Source organism: Botryllus schlosseri, chromosome 14, assembly GCF_051294905.1.
Source record: "Botryllus schlosseri isolate E-star chromosome 14, Bs_hap1, whole genome shotgun sequence".
In the NCBI taxonomy this organism is placed as follows: Eukaryota; Metazoa; Chordata; class Ascidiacea; order Stolidobranchia; family Styelidae; genus Botryllus; species Botryllus schlosseri.
In genome coordinates, this window is record NC_137249.1 from 1717266 (window position 1) to 1734016 (window position 16751).

General features: G+C 39.6%; 2 protein-coding genes across 3 annotated transcripts in view; both read left to right on the plus strand.

The window, feature by feature from the left end:
- The first annotated feature begins 4094 nt into the window (after nt 1-4094).
- LOC145456279 (major facilitator superfamily domain-containing protein 8-like) lies at nt 4095-6532 on the plus strand. The gene is made up of 2 exons (XM_080334359.1): nt 4095-4536; nt 4687-6532. Exon 2 carries the CDS (start codon nt 4711-4713, stop codon nt 6100-6102), a length of 1392 nt encoding a protein of 463 aa, XP_080190485.1. The 5' UTR covers nt 4095-4536; nt 4687-4710; the 3' UTR covers nt 6103-6532.
- A 5242-nt stretch (nt 6533-11774) lies between these two features.
- The window catches only part of LOC145456405 (plexin-B2-like), a 42087-nt gene continuing 37110 nt past the window's right edge, over nt 11775-16751 (plus strand). For both annotated transcript variants that reach the window (XM_080334520.1, XM_080334521.1), the window contains exons 1-4: nt 11775-12179; nt 12284-12488; nt 14269-14483; nt 14596-14827. In XM_080334520.1, coding sequence (XP_080190646.1) covers nt 12007-12179; nt 12284-12488; nt 14269-14483; nt 14596-14827 — 825 coding nt within the window. In that variant the 5' untranslated portion in view covers nt 11775-12006. The remainder of the gene's footprint in view (nt 12180-12283; nt 12489-14268; nt 14484-14595; nt 14828-16751) is intronic.

The window sequence follows — 16751 nt, forward strand, 5'->3', positions numbered from 1 at the left end:
ATGGCCGGCCTCAAGTGTGGAACAGAGCATCTCGCCGGCTATCCGACACCGACAGTCGTCGAGCATTCCCCGTCCACATTCAAGTCGAAGTACTTGAATGTCAGTCCTGAAGATTACCGGACCTCGATCTGACATATCAACCTTGCCTATCGAATCGACACATGCGTCATTCATTTTCATCACTAGTCGTTTTACGTTACACCTTATATTTCTTTCCATCCAGTGTGCAACTGTACATGCCTTTTATTTGCATCGTCGAGGTATATAGACCCATGTGGGCGTCTGATTTCAAAGGCTACTACGAGTCCTTTCGACATCTAATATCTCTTCATTGTATCACAGTCTTGTGGTGTTTTGAAATAATAAAATTATCAATAAACAGATACTGATATACCTCAAATTTGCATTTTTCCTACAGCCAATGCGTTTTCCAATAGCGCGTTGCCAAAATTAGAATGAAATGGCCAAAAACGTATGTCTCATAAGTAGGGCGATTGTTTTGACATTTTCTGACCTACAAAAACTTAACTTTGACCAAATTTTGACCTCATGCATGCAAATTAGTTGTTTTACTACATAATGTTAGAATTGTGCTACTTATCTTCATTTGTGGTTGGAACTGTCTGTCCTTACGAAGTAGTTTGGCAGTCTCGCGTCAGTCAGGATATTATGGTACGTTGAGCACAGCACCATGTCAACCTATTTGTTTCATTTGACAGTTTATGATTCACAATGAGCAGACAATGGGCCGCCTACAACGGTAGGCCTATAAAGTAGGCCACAAGCTGTAAAATGTCAAATGGTAAGTTTACCGACAGTGCAAACATCTACGATACATCCGAAATGCAGATTGCTATTTTTTTTTACTTTGTAAACTATTTTGACAATATTTTGACATAACGCTACAATTTTGACAAAATTTTGACTTATTTTGATATGTCAAAAAAATCACCCTACTCATAAGTCATGACTTAATTGGAGCTCAACCTCAAACCTAGTCGGTCAAGTGGGACTTGTCGAGTTTGTATGTCTGTCATTGACCTAAATATGATGCTCAAATATTTTTTACTAATTGCGATGGTGTCGACATGACAAAGATTAGCTTTAGTGAAGTCACAGAGGCGCTTGGCCTTCGCCTTCGAGCCAGAGCTATCCGTCAATGATTGGCCGCTTCGAGATTTTGCGCCACATGCTGATCTTCTCTGTATCGTTCGAATATTAGCAGTGGTGGCTTTTGGGGTGGGCAAGGTGGGCGTTCGCCCAGGACCCCCGCTTTGGTTTAAGCGCTTTTTTCAAGGATTATCGCGAATAAACGTGGAGATCCGTGTACCAATCAAGAAGCTGATTCCGTACAGATGGGTCAATCATCAAATCTCTGCATTTATTAGAGAAGTCCCATATCCCGATAATCATCAATACTCTGCATGCGATAGAGGTACTTAGTTTTGATGTAGTCTATCCGAATTAGAGTGTGTGCTGATCCGTCAATGTATCGCAAACAGATTTTACTGAAAAGCCGGTATTGGTCTCCGTTTATTTTGAAGATATTCCTTACAGACATTTGGCACAGTAAGTCTTAATGTTAGTATCGAACACTGTACCTAGTTTTAAGTTTGTCACTGAACTATGTGGGTGGTAATTTCGTTTCCTATAGTCGAGTGAGAGCTGACTGTTCATTTATCGCTAACAGATTTTACGCGAAACCGGTATTGGTCTGTATTGATTTTAACGATGCTCCATACCTTGATCTGTCATTAGCATTTGCACGGTAATTCTTGATTTTAACATCGAACGCCGTGCCAAGACTCAAGGTTGACGCTCAATGATTAGGGCAGTAATTTCGAAATCCAGGTCGAATATAGTAGAGATGTGCCTAGCTAGCTAGCATTGCGGATTTCACGCAAAAGCTAACGTTAACTGATGTGATCCATACTGAGATATGTGCTGAGATGATGATATCATGAAACAGTTTACTAACATTCTCGGTTTGAATTAAAATATTTTATTTTATTTTATATTCTCCAATGTCAATCTCACCGTGAAATTGTGGCCTTCAAGTCACTTGCTTACAATATACCCTCCCCCTGTCAAGCACGATAGCTATAGTTTGTTTTCGATGACGGCTAACAGCTGATCACTTGATCAGCCTATGCCTAAGTATATTTTACGCAAAATTCGGTGTTGCTCCGTTCGGGGCGTATCGTAGGCCCTGGTGTAACATGTACCATGCCGAAATGGGCCATGTGTAGGGCGAATTTTTCACATGTCAAAAAAGTCAAAATTTTGTCAAAATTGTAGCGTTAGGTCAAAAAGAGTCAAAATTGTTTACAAAGTCAAAATTTTTTGCACCCCGCATTTCGTTTGTATCGTAGATTTTGCACTGTCGGTGAACTTATCATTTGTTATTTTACAGCTTGTAGCCTATACTTGATAGGCCTACCGTTGGAAACGGCCAGTTGTCTGCTCATTGTGAATCATAAACGGTCAAATAAAACGAATGGGTAGATATGGTGTTATGGTCAACGTACCGCAATATCCAAACTGAAGAAAGACTTCTTGGGCAATGCATCATTCTTATATTAAGAAGCGCATGATGAAAAATTGGGATGTGATGTAGGCAACATTGTCAGAATGAAGTAACGCGGTGTGTCACCAGCAGTATACGCAGAAGCACAATTTCAGTGTTGTCAGCCCACAACTGCTGCTGTTGAACGTTCTTTCTCCATTCTTGGCAAGCTACTTAGTAGGGACAGACACTTTTTACCCGAGAATGTGGGAAAGTATCTTTAGTTGTACTTCAACAAATTTCAATTATTTCTACCATAATATGTGACTATACTGGAATTCTTCATACGGTCAGATTTCGTTTAAATAAAGTTTGTTCATGTCAAAATTTGTCAGTTTTGAGTCAAACTACTTCGTAAGGACAGACAGCTCCAACCAGAAATGAAGATAAGTAGCACAATTCTTACATTATGTGGGAAAACGCCTAATTTGCATACGTTAGGTCAAAATTAAGTTCTTTAAAATAAAAAAATGTCAAAAGTTTGATTTTTTAGGTCAAAATCTTCCGTTTTTAGGTAAAAAAAATCGCCTTAGTCACGAGGCTACTTCTCGATGATGTCATGTAATAGTGTACTAAGTTTACGACTTTCATTCACGTATATATTCGGTAATATATTTTCCAATGTCGATTTCGCAGCAGACTTCTCGACAGTAAGCCGTTTGGACTGTGTCACACAGTCTCCAGTTTCAAGGCCAAAATCTCCTCTGTTGTTCCGAAACCGAAATTCCGAGGCTGCTTCCGTCTTAGTTCTTCAGAGATTATTCAAAATTAAGCGTTAGATTCAATATGACAGGCCCAATCTGTGAGATAGCAATGGCGTATGTGTCTGAACTAGTTGACCTTTCCGGTTAGGATCTCGAATTATAGTCATGTCTGCAGATCAGGTCAAGTGCGAACATGAATCGTGCTGAATTTCTGGTCCGTTTGCCGTTGATGCAGTACGGAGCAATACTTAGAGGTAAAGCTAAGGCTAGAAATTGTCAAATGATCTAATTACACGCGGGAGGAAAGCGCACTCTTAGCTCTTCGTAAACGTATTTCGATAAACATGAATAGCTGAGGTATAAGGATGCCTTGTTATACACTTTACACTGCTGATGCCAGAGGCAGTGTCTCTACTTGGAAGGAAATTGAGTATCGTGATATGAAGCATTGTGGTCTACTGCAAACGACATTACTCGGCTCGAGTTGACTGGTATATATTCCAACACATCTTTTTCCGAAGTAGTAACCACTGGGGAGCTTTCAAAATTCCTATAGTTGAAAAATCGCTTTCTATCAACTTTGCTGCAGCAACTAGCTTTTTAAATATCATATTGACCACCCCGATTTCATCCGCAGAATCCGAGCGTGGTTTCAGCACATTAAAACGCATCGAGGCTTTTCATCGGGATGTGTAAAGGTATATTCTCAACGCTGTCATTCTGGGTATTGCAGATTTCAATTAACTCGTCATCGAAAATTCTGCAACATTGAAATCACGCCGCGCGCGATAGGCTATTGATACAAACGATAAAATACGCAGGTATGAGCTGCTGTACTTAATATTTTCTTCCCAATACTTGCCTTGCCTAATGTCTATACGCCATATAAACCGCAAGCGTGTTGCAGCCGAGGAATGTATCGCTACGGCTACACTAACCGCTACATGCTGAGGGCTTAATTAATGCCGATAAAACACGCATGTCACGACTTTAATTGTGCCAATAATATACCTGAACAATAGACTGGATGTTTATTCATTCGATCAAACATATCCAGCTACAAGCGCGCGACCTGCGGCCGTACGTTCGAGGTGAATATTGTAACCGCTGCTGTTGCCAGCTAGCCAAACAATATTCAGTTCGAGTTAGCGTATAGTAGAGAGGGCAGCACAGACAATAGCAGCTAATATAACGCTTCTTTTCGAAGATATATAATATATAGATAGCTCATTGTCGGATCCGTCAAGCTGCAATGGAACATTGAAGGTTAGTTCGATAGCTGTGCAAATGCAGTGTGCATTATTCTTTCAAATTGATTCGCGACAAAAAGCTACCAATATTCATTGCAAGCTATACTCGGTCTTCGCTTAACCTTACACCTTACATTGATTACCGATATACTATTTCAAATTACAGGGCTAAAAGTCAACAGGGATTGTCATGACTCGCGTCCTTGCTGTGCTGAGAGACATTTGCACCGGGCTGTATTTCTTTCTGAGCGGAGTGGAATATGCGGTCATCATACCTACCCTCAACGGATTCCTGCATTATTTAGGAGCCGAGCAATATTACTTAGGACTAGTCGTGTCTGCTTTCAGTCTCTCTGGGCTGATATCTGCTCCGATATTCGGGCGAATTTCAGACAAAACAAAGACTTCTAAGACGTGCATCATCGTCGGGAATCTATTTGAAATCGGCGGTAACTTCATGTACTTTGCAAGTACCAACAAAAACATGGCACTGGCGGCGAGATTGATCGCTGGTATTGGTGCGGGAGCTGCCTCCTCTATATATGGAGTGATAACACTCACGACAACTGATGAAGAAAGAACAAGAGCATTTTCGAAGCTGTTTTTACTTCGAGAAGCCGGCCTTGTAATTGGTCCAGGATTTAATATATTCCTGAAATCTATTAGCTTTAATTTAGGCCCCTTCGAAGTGAATAGTTTCAATTCACCCGGGCTATTAATGACTGCAGTATGGATTTTTCACACTGTATTCACGGTGATACTTTACAAAGACCCTGCAATATCTTCCAACCCGCGTGAAGAAGATTTATCATCGTCTAATACTTACGCAAACATCAATTCTGCCGAAGCTACGCCGTACGTACGTAGCTTCAAAGAGGAATTTCTACGGGACGACGTGATCGTGTGCCTTACTGCAAACTTCCTAGGAGTATTTTCGCAAGCAGCAATGGAAACAGCGCTAACACCCATGACTAAAATATTTTTCGGTTGGGGAGGGGTACAAAATAGCTACCTGTTTGTCGGGGGTGGGGTGGTCGTGCTTGTGGGATTCGGGTCGCTCTCGTTTCTAAGTAAATGGGTCTCTGATCGAGCTATGCTATTGTATGGTGTGGTTGGACTCGTGGTCATTTATATACTGTATACTACGATGTTTGTCTATTTGAGACTCAGACCCGATCAGGTTGAAGCTTCATGGGTTTTCCCAGTTTTCATTGCGTCCGTGGCGTTGTTGACACTCGTTCTACCTTATGCTTGGGTTTCACAGGCTTCCTTGTTTTCCAAAATAACCAGCAAAGAAACCCAAGCTTTTAACCAAGGAATACGCATGGTCTCGTTAGGAATTGGCCAAATACTCGCTCCCATATGGGCCGCGTCCCTCGCATCACTTGATGGCCTCCCAATCATGGTTGGAGTGAATTTGGCGTTGAACGTTACCCTGTTACTCATGATAATATGTTCTTATGATAGATTACGAATCTCAAGTGATACCGCACAAAATGATGCGTCCATATCGAGATCAACTGCCAGTGATGACAGCATGTCAAGTATACGCGATGAATCAACGCCCTTGTTAGCAACTTGATGAGATGAGAAATGACATCAATGTCAATCTATCGCAGGTTTTATATTTGATTTTCTATCATTTCAAATTGTATGGGACGTTACCAAGGAATTTCAATCTATTTCTCAGCACGTATATATATGCAATTATTACTGTCCTACACGAATAACAATTATATGCCTATGTACCTAATCACGGAAGTCCTGTATCCTGTGATCTGATGTAAATCAGGCTAACGTAGAATTACCACAAATAGCCGCAGCTACGCTGTGGTCAAAGTTAGCAACCTTGTAGAGCAGGGGTGTCAAACATACGGCCCGACAGAGAATTTCATCCTGCCCACGAAGCAATCATGAGTAGATTGAAACATGCATATATTTTCCAGAACATTTCTAGCTAATGCTGAGATCTCATTTTAGGAAACACCTCCATTAAATAATCCCTCAAGACTGCAAATGTCGAGCATGTTCAATGAAATGAACCCGGATTTTATTGAAACTAACCCAAATATTTTCCGGCTGACACTCGTCACGGGTAATAGTCAGCAACTAATAGACACCTGGAAAGACCATTGCATATCTTCTGAAAGAACATTATATTCTGTGACAGATTGCTGCAGGGATATCTAAATATCCCTGTATTGTTCATATACAATTTTGCTTCCAATTCTCTACTAGCTGCTGACGATTACCCCTGACGAGTGTCAGCCGGGTCATACCAAAGACTCGAAAATTGGTATCCGCAGCTATCCTGCTAGGCGCTCAGCAATCACAGATAGCATGGAAGAGAAAAAAACGGGGGCGCAGACTAGATGACCTCACGGCCGTATCACAACTCCGTCGTCAAAGCATCTCGATGGTGCAGGCGAAAAAGAATATCATATCTCTCTCTACTATTCGGCTGTACAATGTAATAAACTAATATCTATATAAAATATTAAATAAGTATTTAAGTGAAAAGTAATGAAACGAGGTAACACGTTGGAATCTGTTATGGCTGGTCCAGTGGTCATGGTCAGGCCCGCGAGCCATTTGAAGGTCTGAATCCAGCCCGAGACTCATTTTGAGTTTGACACCGTCACACCGCTGTTGTAGAGCTTCATGGAGATACAGAACTTCAATATACAATTGAATGATATATTCATATTGAAATAAATCTGAATATTTTCGGCTGACACTCGTCAGGGGTGAGGGTAATCGTTAGCAACTAGTGGAGAATGAAAAAGAACATCGTATATCAACAATTGCATCGCCAAATTTGACGTCTTCGGCGTGAAATGTCGAATAATCGGGGCGACGGCATCGCCTGACCTCAACGTACTATTTTTAGGTAGTGCACGAACTTCTGTTGGTGTCGACTCCAAGGCACTCAAACGAATGCGCGAACGGCCTCTCCCGACGACGCGAAACGTGTCGTCTCGATAATATTCTCCCTCTAAACAGAAGTATCCAATGTATATTGAAGTTCTCTACCTCCAAGAAGCTCTTCAATTATCCAATACATGTTTGCCATTGGCAGAATTTATGGCCTTGTCGAATCAAATTTTGGCTCGAGAGCGCCATACAGCGCAAGTTATATCTTCGTATCTTACGCTGTGGTTTGAGCTAATAAAATATCGATTAATCTAACGAAATAATATAACACAAAATAGAGGTTTATTTCACTCGGCAGCCTTTATATTCTCTGCTTTACTTTTCATTCAGTGTGAACTGTGCAATGTGCATGTGCAATTGTGCAATGTGCATGCCTCTTCTCTACTCGTCTTCGCCTAGGCCTAGGTGGGTGACTGATTCCAAAGACTACTCCAAGTCGTTTCGACACCTTCCTATCTTTTCATTGTATGGCAGTTCTGGGGTGTTTTGAAATGATGAAAATAGTACTAAACTGATACTGATCTAATACATGATTATATTATTAACGTCAAGTGTACTGTAGATTTGACTTTATATAGCCACAACGTCAAATGCAGCTAAATGAACTTGAATATCTTGTTGACGTAAAACTGAGTTCACTTGATCTTGGTCATCTTATATGCATAATATGCATATACTTCAGTTGAGTCTGAAGGTGATATGATAGATTAGGAAATATTTGCGGTAGATTACTTCCTTAATGATCTGTGTTAATAGATCAGTGGTTTCGAGACTTCACGTCCCTATTGATCGTCGTTTCACAGAACAGACAGATGTAATGGAGGCGGATTAGAGGAAATGTATTTTTGTATGTACCACTGAGGTGCTTGCATGCTGGAGATACCAAGGAGCCGTCAGGTTATCGATTCAGCACCGCCATTTTCCCAATTAGCGCCATTCCGGAATGCTGACCGTCTATCCAGGAAGCCCCCAATACCAGTTATGCGATCAAATCTTCGGTAGACCAGGCCGGACCCGCTGACTTTGATCCAGTTAAAGACTTTTAAAATGTTTTGGGTCGTAGCCACTTCACGTTCATGTTCAGGCGTGCGGAGTGTTCTATTCACAATAAGTGAACTAAATAAAAACATACAGCCGAACAAAATGTACCACATACTTTCACTTCGGTGGCAACTGATATTTGTATCACCTTACAGATTACTGTTATATCGGTTGCTCGCTCGTACTTGCCATTAAAGGCAAATAAGCTATCATTTCCGCATTTGCAACCCGAGTTTCCGTTCCGTCTCGTGGAAATATACATCCCACTGACGTAACGTTATTAGAGTAACTTCAGAAGAATATTAATCCAAAAGATAGCAAAACGTTGAGGTAGTGCAAAGTGGTTGATTAAACTATTTACCTGTGTTGGTTCCTTCGGTTATAAAAGAGCAGTTTCTCACATGCCGCAGCATAATCTCCGTTAGTTGTCTCTCAAGCATAGCGACTTATTCTTCCTTGGGCGGCTCGATGTTGTTCGAGTTTGCGTGACCGAGTAGCGTAACCCGTGTTGTCGGCGGGAGCCTAGGCGTTCGCTATACATGTATATTATTTAACTTTTCGTGTCTTCAGGGTGGTGAGATTGAGTGCACGATATAGACAGTATGAGCCTTTTCCCGATTACCCCTCCGCTGTGTTTTTGACCAGGGATAGAGTTCTAAATATCTCTGGCTTTGACGCATAATGTGGTAGGCACCGTAGCCTACGAGGTAGGTTTCGCGTGAAGAGATCGCCGCTCATTATTATGGACTAGAATGCAGGCGAGTATAAGGCGTATTGCAGTTGCAGGCGAGTATTGCAGCTTACGAGATTCCAGACTGAAAACGGTGTTTGCTTTTGGCAATAAGTTGCGCGTGACAGAAGGGGTTCCTGCATTTTGCATATTAAAATTAGGGAAACATTCAAGTTGCGTGTGACGCTGTTACCAATTCCACTCTGGACGAGATTAATAAAATTTTTGGCAGGCCGCATTTTTCAGTTTATTTTGTATTACGATATGACAACTTAGAAACGGAACCCAAAGCATACCCGTGTTACACCTGCAGTAGAACAGCTCCCAGTCAGAACACTGAATATTCCAGGTTTGTCATCTATAGCCATTTTGACTGCGGCGACATTTACTGGAGATTATGCGCCACTCGCATTCCGGAAATGGCACCAAATAGCTTTGTCAATTGTCACCTGTCTTATACAAACTACCTCAATCTATATAATTAGTTGACGATCAATTAACTGCTGTTTTTTTGAATAGTTGAGTAGTTGCGCATTTTGAAAAAATCTAGCAGGTATAATATCTATATATCCCTGAAGCTGAAATCTAGTAGGATAGTGTGTACAAGTCTGTTTCTAACTGTCAGATCTGTACGAAGTTGCGTGTGTGTTGAATGGTATATTCAACATTTGAAATGAACCTGAATATTTTTGGCTGACACTTGTCAGGGCGGGGTAATCATCATCAACTAGTAGAGAATTGGAAAGAACATTGTATATCAACAATCATATCACAAAATATGACGTCACTGGCATGAAATTCCGAATAACCGGGGCGCAGAGAGCACTTGGGCATGTTTGGCCGTCACAGCTCGGTATAATCTGGCAACCTTGGATTATCTTTTTCCTACAGAAACGAATAGCCTCTAAGCTATCTTGTTTGCTGAACTCTGGCCTGTTTCTGCTCAGTTTTCTGCAGTTGATCTGGACTGAAACTGACTCTTTTTTGGGTTAATTTTAGGAAAATAATTCGCGGCCGTATGTGCTTTGAGGGAGGGCTTGAAGGTTTATTACTTGATTGGACAAAAAGGATGATAGTGTTCCATCCAGTCAATCTGAAGTTTTGAGGCTAACATCTCCTGTAGTAAGATGCTGCTGGCCTGAATGGCTTCGCTGCAATGTTTCTGTTATTTCAAGCCTGAGGTCTCTGCTATATGCATTTCTAATTATATAGTATATTCACATTGAAATGAACCCGAATATTTTCGGCTGACACTCGTCAGGGGTATGCTTATCTGTATATCGCATTGTACCCAATTTCATTCTTCCTATGTCTGTTATTGATTTGCATGGTTGACTAATATAGATTTTCTATTTCTGTGTTTGTATTTGCCCGAGACAATGCGACAGCAGGCCCCCCATTCTGATTAACACTGTTTCTCGCTAAATATTAACCTGTAAATTACCACGAGTGACTATATAGGATGATATAAGTTCAGTGACAGTTTCACTTCAAAATTGTAACCGGCAGGTGATAAATGCAATCAAACTGAAACAAGTAGTCTGCTGATATTGCATATATCTTGAGTATTATGTCCAAAAATCGTAGATCATTTAGAGTTTTCAATAAGAAAGAATATAACCACGTACTGATCCGCCACTTTTAGTAATGACTTGTAATTGTAACATGCTGCTTTATCTGGATTAAAATTTTTGAAGTCACGATGCTAAATCACTATCTTGCATGGGCTTAACATCTTGGTTTAAGCTCCTGAAGTCGAGTATGTCTCGCTTTCAACATCAGAAGTTCGATCAATCTCGTTCTTAAGTAGCTTTGCTTTCTAACGTGAATATTTTCCGATCGAGTCACATGTACCTGTACAACACAAAGATGATAGATATTATTATGTCATTATACATGAATCATTTTACTTTGCTGACAATGTGTTGACGCCTAGATTGATATTCCTATCTAAACGAGTTGTATCATTTTGACATTTGAATACGTGTTATACGTTTGGCACATAATGTAAAGGTCACAGTTGCGCTGATTATAAGTTATAGTATATTCCATATTACTTATTACGTTCATGCTTGTGATATGGAAACCATGAAGATGCTTTATTTGTGGAATATTTCTTCATTCGCTAATAAATTATTTCCATATTTGAGATCTTAGAAAGAGGACCCCTTTTTACAAGTGACATTAGACTGGGAGAAATTTTACGGGAGATGGTGATCGTTCGTGGGTTGACTAAATAAAAAGTTCATTTTCCCGAGCCAGTGCCTGCAAACCAGTTTCCAAGGCTAATTTACGTTATGTTAACCTTTTTTTCACCTTCGCATCAATCGTAGGCTGTATAGAGCTAGTTATCACGTGTCTTTTCTGCCGATATTACCATTTTTAGATGTTGTAAATGTGTCATCGACTAACACTAACGACAATAAAAGTGGACGATTTGCGAAAAAAGATAACATTTGGGCATCCTTGGTTTTTCTTCGAAAAAAAGGACATAATAATATGGTATCCCTATTAAACATAGCATGCATTAGATTAATTAAATGTTTCCAATTTATTACACATGATCGATATTTGTTTAATGAAACATCCGTAAAATGAAATATACCTGTACTGTTGAAGTATTTGCTTATTTTGTGAATAATAGTTCATTGTACTTTTATTAATTTCAATTACAAATGTTTTCAGCATCTTGAATAGCAGTTATTTGGTACAGATTGGCAGTAAATGTTTGAAAAAGGAAGAATCCAATAATTAGTTCTAGATAGTGGTGCGCCTTATACGATGGTCTGCTATGCCACATTGCTCCTGAGTCTTGTGGTTGGATTCAGTCATGGACTACAGGTGGCTTCAGATGGATACATTACTCACAAGTTTCAACTACAAAAAGAGCATCCTCCAATCCACATACTCCTTGATAATAACAGTGACACATTGTACATATCAGCCGTAAACAGGTGTGTGCATTATTACTAATCTATGATCATATTCTGTGCTAATAAAATTATTGATAGCACTGATACTGAAGCTAAAGCAAGCTCATTAATGTGACATATTTCAGACTATATCAACTGGATGCGAATCTCAATCCTATTTCTCTTATTGAAGTGAAGACTGGACCTGTTAACGATTCTGTTCGCTGTCTTCCATATGGTAGATGTCAGGATAAGCCAGACTCAGTGCTCAATCTCACAGACAATTATAACAAGCTGTTTCTGATGGACACGCAAAGTAATCGCATAATTGTCTGTGGTAGTGTGTACCAGGTTGGTTTGTAGTTTTTATCAACTTTTTAATGATGTCATATTAATCGAGGTAATTAAACATCAAGTTTCGGTGTTGAAAAAACTCTTTTATAGGCTACAATGATTGTTTCAAGTACCAGTGATTTGTACTGTATGTATAATTGCATGTACGGTAGTTTTGGATGTCATAACAAGGCTACTGACTTCTGTATATTCTTCCTGTGGGACTCACCATAGGGTAATTGTCAAAGCAAGACCCTGTAAAATGACATGGAATGACATTGCTAATGGCTACCTCCATGCGATAATTACTCTTAAAAGATGGTCTGGTGTCATGGTGTGTCGAAGAATATTTATGATAGTCATTCACATTTGTACTGAACAAATTAATTCTCTTATATTTTTTTAATGTTTTTTAATCGTTCAGCCTCAGTCTACTACGCTGACATTCCTTCCATTACTGTAATTACCAGTTTGTAAGTATGTGCAGTGTGCACAAGACTGTTCAAAAAAAACTTTTTCTTCTGAGTCTTGCTGGCTACGTGATTAAATCGTTAGGTTGCCTTAAAAAACGACGCACACCAAATTTGAATTCATTCCAACCAATAATCGCCGATTTCGTACAGTTTGAAAATTTTGAATTTACCCCAAAATGCCAAAAAAATTTTTTTTCAAATTTTTCTGTCAACCCCATGAAATTGTTGCGCTGTCTTAAAAATAGATGCAAAACAAATTTGACTCAATTGCAACCCATAGAAGCGGAGTTATTTGAGTTTTTCAATGATAATTATTCGATTATCCCCCGATCAAGGATAACCCCAGAATTATCAAAGAAAAAATCAAATAACCCCGCTATAACCCCGCTTCTACGGGTTGCAATTGAGTCAAATTTCTTTTAGGTAAATTCAGAATTTCCAATCTGAACGAAATCCGCAATTATTGGTTGGAATGAATTCAAATTTGGTGTGCGTCGTTTTTTAAGGCAACCTAACGATTTAATCACAGCAAGATTCAGGAAAAAAGTTAATTTTTAACAGCCTTATGCACATTGATCTGTTGGATCTCAACTGACGTATTTGGGAAGTTGTTTCAATTTACAATCTTAGTAGTAGTAGGATTATATTTTGATCTTAGATAATCACTCTTGACTGTTCTACAACATATTTTGTTGACTTGACATTGTATTACAGTAAGTCTCGTTGGTTCAGTTATAGGATTTATCATTTCGCCCCGTTAGTATTTGCTGAATAAGGCCCAAAGTGATTACCGCACTGTAATCACAGTCACATATCAATTTGAATATCTTTCACTTGAAAATTTAAAAAGTCTCATCTAAACCGGAAAATTTCTGTGAAATATTTTATGGCACATTGACTGGGATTTTCTGCAGTTGTGTCAGTTATAGACTTGTAAGGATTTAATGTATTTGATTATGAAATGGAAACTGCAGTAAAATGTGTTCTCGTAAAATTTGAAATTTCAACATAAATTTTGGAAAGTTCTACTTGGATATTGTCTGGTAGAAATTTCAATCGCAATGTGCATTTAAGCATTTTATCTAAATTTTGAAGGAGTGCTACTTATGATTTGAATGCTGCCAAAGTATATTACGCAGTGTTGGACACCTAGATAGTTCTAGGAAGTTCAGTAATTGTAATTCTAATCCAATTAGGAAAGAACTGTACAGTGTACACTGTACAGCTATATCTCTAATTCTAATCTAATTTGTAAATGCTAAAAATTTTGTGTCCAACTCTGACATCATGTGCAATATTTCCAATTTTGATTTGAATTTTCTCAGGGTATATGTGAAGCTCGAAGCATGTCCAACATCAGTGCTATCGTGGCCGAGAACCGTTGCAAATCCGAAGAAAAATGTGTCTACCGTGACTATGCTCCTGTGACTTGTCTTGATAAAAACTGCACTAGTGTTGGCGTGATAGCTGAGGGGCCGACAGTATACAACCCTGTGATGTATACCGCTACCAGCGCTTCTACCTTTGAGAATTATTATGCGTGAGTCTTGGAACTTGAATTGGTCGGCATAAATTGATTTTCAAGAGTGCCAGTAATGATTATAGCAGCCTCGGTATTTTGTATTGTCGGATGAAATCGCGTTTTTTCTCAGACCCCAAGGAAATGTGGTGACTGCAAGAAGCCTTCATATCAATGCCACCTATGAGAATTACATCTTCGGGTATGCAATTGATACTGCGATAGGTGACAAATCGGAGTTGTTGGAACCGTCTGAAAGGAAGATCAGTGAAGGCGGCATGTATAACATTCTGTACAATTACGCCTTCGCTACCGATGGCGTGGATGGATTTGTATATTTCATATTTCAACGAGAAGGCGAGCAGGTAAATGATGAAATTATTATGGTAATCATATGATACTGTAACTACATATGTAAGTTATTTATCTCCTGTTCTGTTCAATGTTGGGGAGAGGAGGCCAAGATGAGACACAGAGCAAGATGAGACATGCAATTTTTTCATAGAACAATTTTCTGATGGACAGATTCCTTCAACTATGTTGTTCCCATAATGTCAATCTATAGTCCTACCATATTAACAAGGCAAACAGATTTGAGGTTGGGTAGAAAAATGCCAAGAACTATATTTTCGTAGTCTGTGTCAGTTATGTGAATTCATGTTTGTAAGGTCATACCTATCATAGTACTTCATATTATAAAACAACATTACTGGAGCTGGTAGGGTGCAATATTAGCAGTGTAATCATGCACCTCTGAAAAGTAGTACACAGATAATTTTTTTATTGACGTTTATACAATAATTGAGGTGTGGGGGTAAGTTGAGACATGGTTATCAGAGGGCTTTTCCATTGAAAGCCTCGTAATAATAAAAATTTACTGTTGAAGGCACATATTAGATTATTTATCTAGTAGTGTACCAGATGTGATATTACAAGACAAAATAATAACAAAACTCTTATTGTTGCTGGATCCCGTGGATAATTGGTTTTCGATGGCATTTAAATTCGTATATGATGTACAAATTCTTTTTAAAAGTGAATTATTTCATGATTATTGTGTTTTATTCATCATGTTGTTAGATGATTCATAACTTGGGTTGAATTGGTGGTGTAATGAGCAAGAATTGCTTGGTGTCTCATCTTGAACACAGTGTGTCTCATCTTACCCTCACCTGGGGGTAAATTGAGACATTTGAGCAAGGATTTTTGAAGGCCAAGAAATCCAAAAGTACCGTAATTTTCCGAATATAGCACGCCCCCATGTATAATACGCAACCTTAAAATGGCATGCTAATTCTGGGAAAAAGCCTGTATCCAAATATAGTACGCACCCTGCATTCGCAGTACACGAATAGCTGTGTTTCAGCATATGATGGCGTTCTGTTTTGCGATGTCACTGTTCAACAATCATGACATATCCATCGCTATTCATTATGTAATTAACGGCATTGTCTCTAAAGTATAGTAGTTAGCAGCCAAGGCCAGCGACGCGATAGTTTAGGCCAGAGACACGACGACTTGCGCACGAGGCCTGCTACAGATGCGACTGCTAATCAATATACAATTAACGGCATTGTCTGTAAACGATAGTAGATAGCAGCCAAAGCCTGTGAGGCCGGCGACTTGATAGTTTAGGCCAGCGACACATCTTGCGCACGAGGCCTATTACAGATGCGATTGCTCAGGCCACGGTTATGTCGTGCGCAGCGCACCAGGCACCAGGTCTGTTGGAGATGCGACTGATTACGCAAGCGATTATATCTTGCGCACATGGCCTGTTGTATATGCGATTGTTAAGGCCTGTGTTGACGCGATGAATTAGCGAGGATTGCGCGCAGCAATGCTCGTACTCAATGACCTAATTGTGCTCGCGTACAAACGGCAAACTAACTTAGCAGGAGCCCGCATGCTGTGCTGCTCGTTAATTGGCAACGCGCTTCTCGTTAATTGGCAGCGTGTTACACTGATAATACGAATTACTGGGCGCGATCGCTGAAAGTGATGCGCGATTGGAAACAAACATGAAGAAAGGTGTGATTTCAAGCTTTTGTTGAGGGAGATTTTTGCAAGGCTTGTTGTTCTCATGTATAATACGCACCCCCCTATTTTAGGGCAAAAAAATCGGTAAAATTTTGCGCATTATACATGGAAAATTACGGTATGTTGTTCAATATAACTAAAGACATAGTCATGAATAGTACAGATTACAGGCTTTCCATCGGTACCAAAGTTAATCCTCAGAAGGCAATACTATTTGAGTGCCGTTGAAATATCAGAAAAGTGTCTCAT

Coding starts and splice junctions, on each gene's coding strand:
- LOC145456279 (XM_080334359.1), top strand. CDS start 4,711: ATGACTCGCGTCCTTGCTGTGCTGAGAGACATTTGCACCGGGCTGTAT.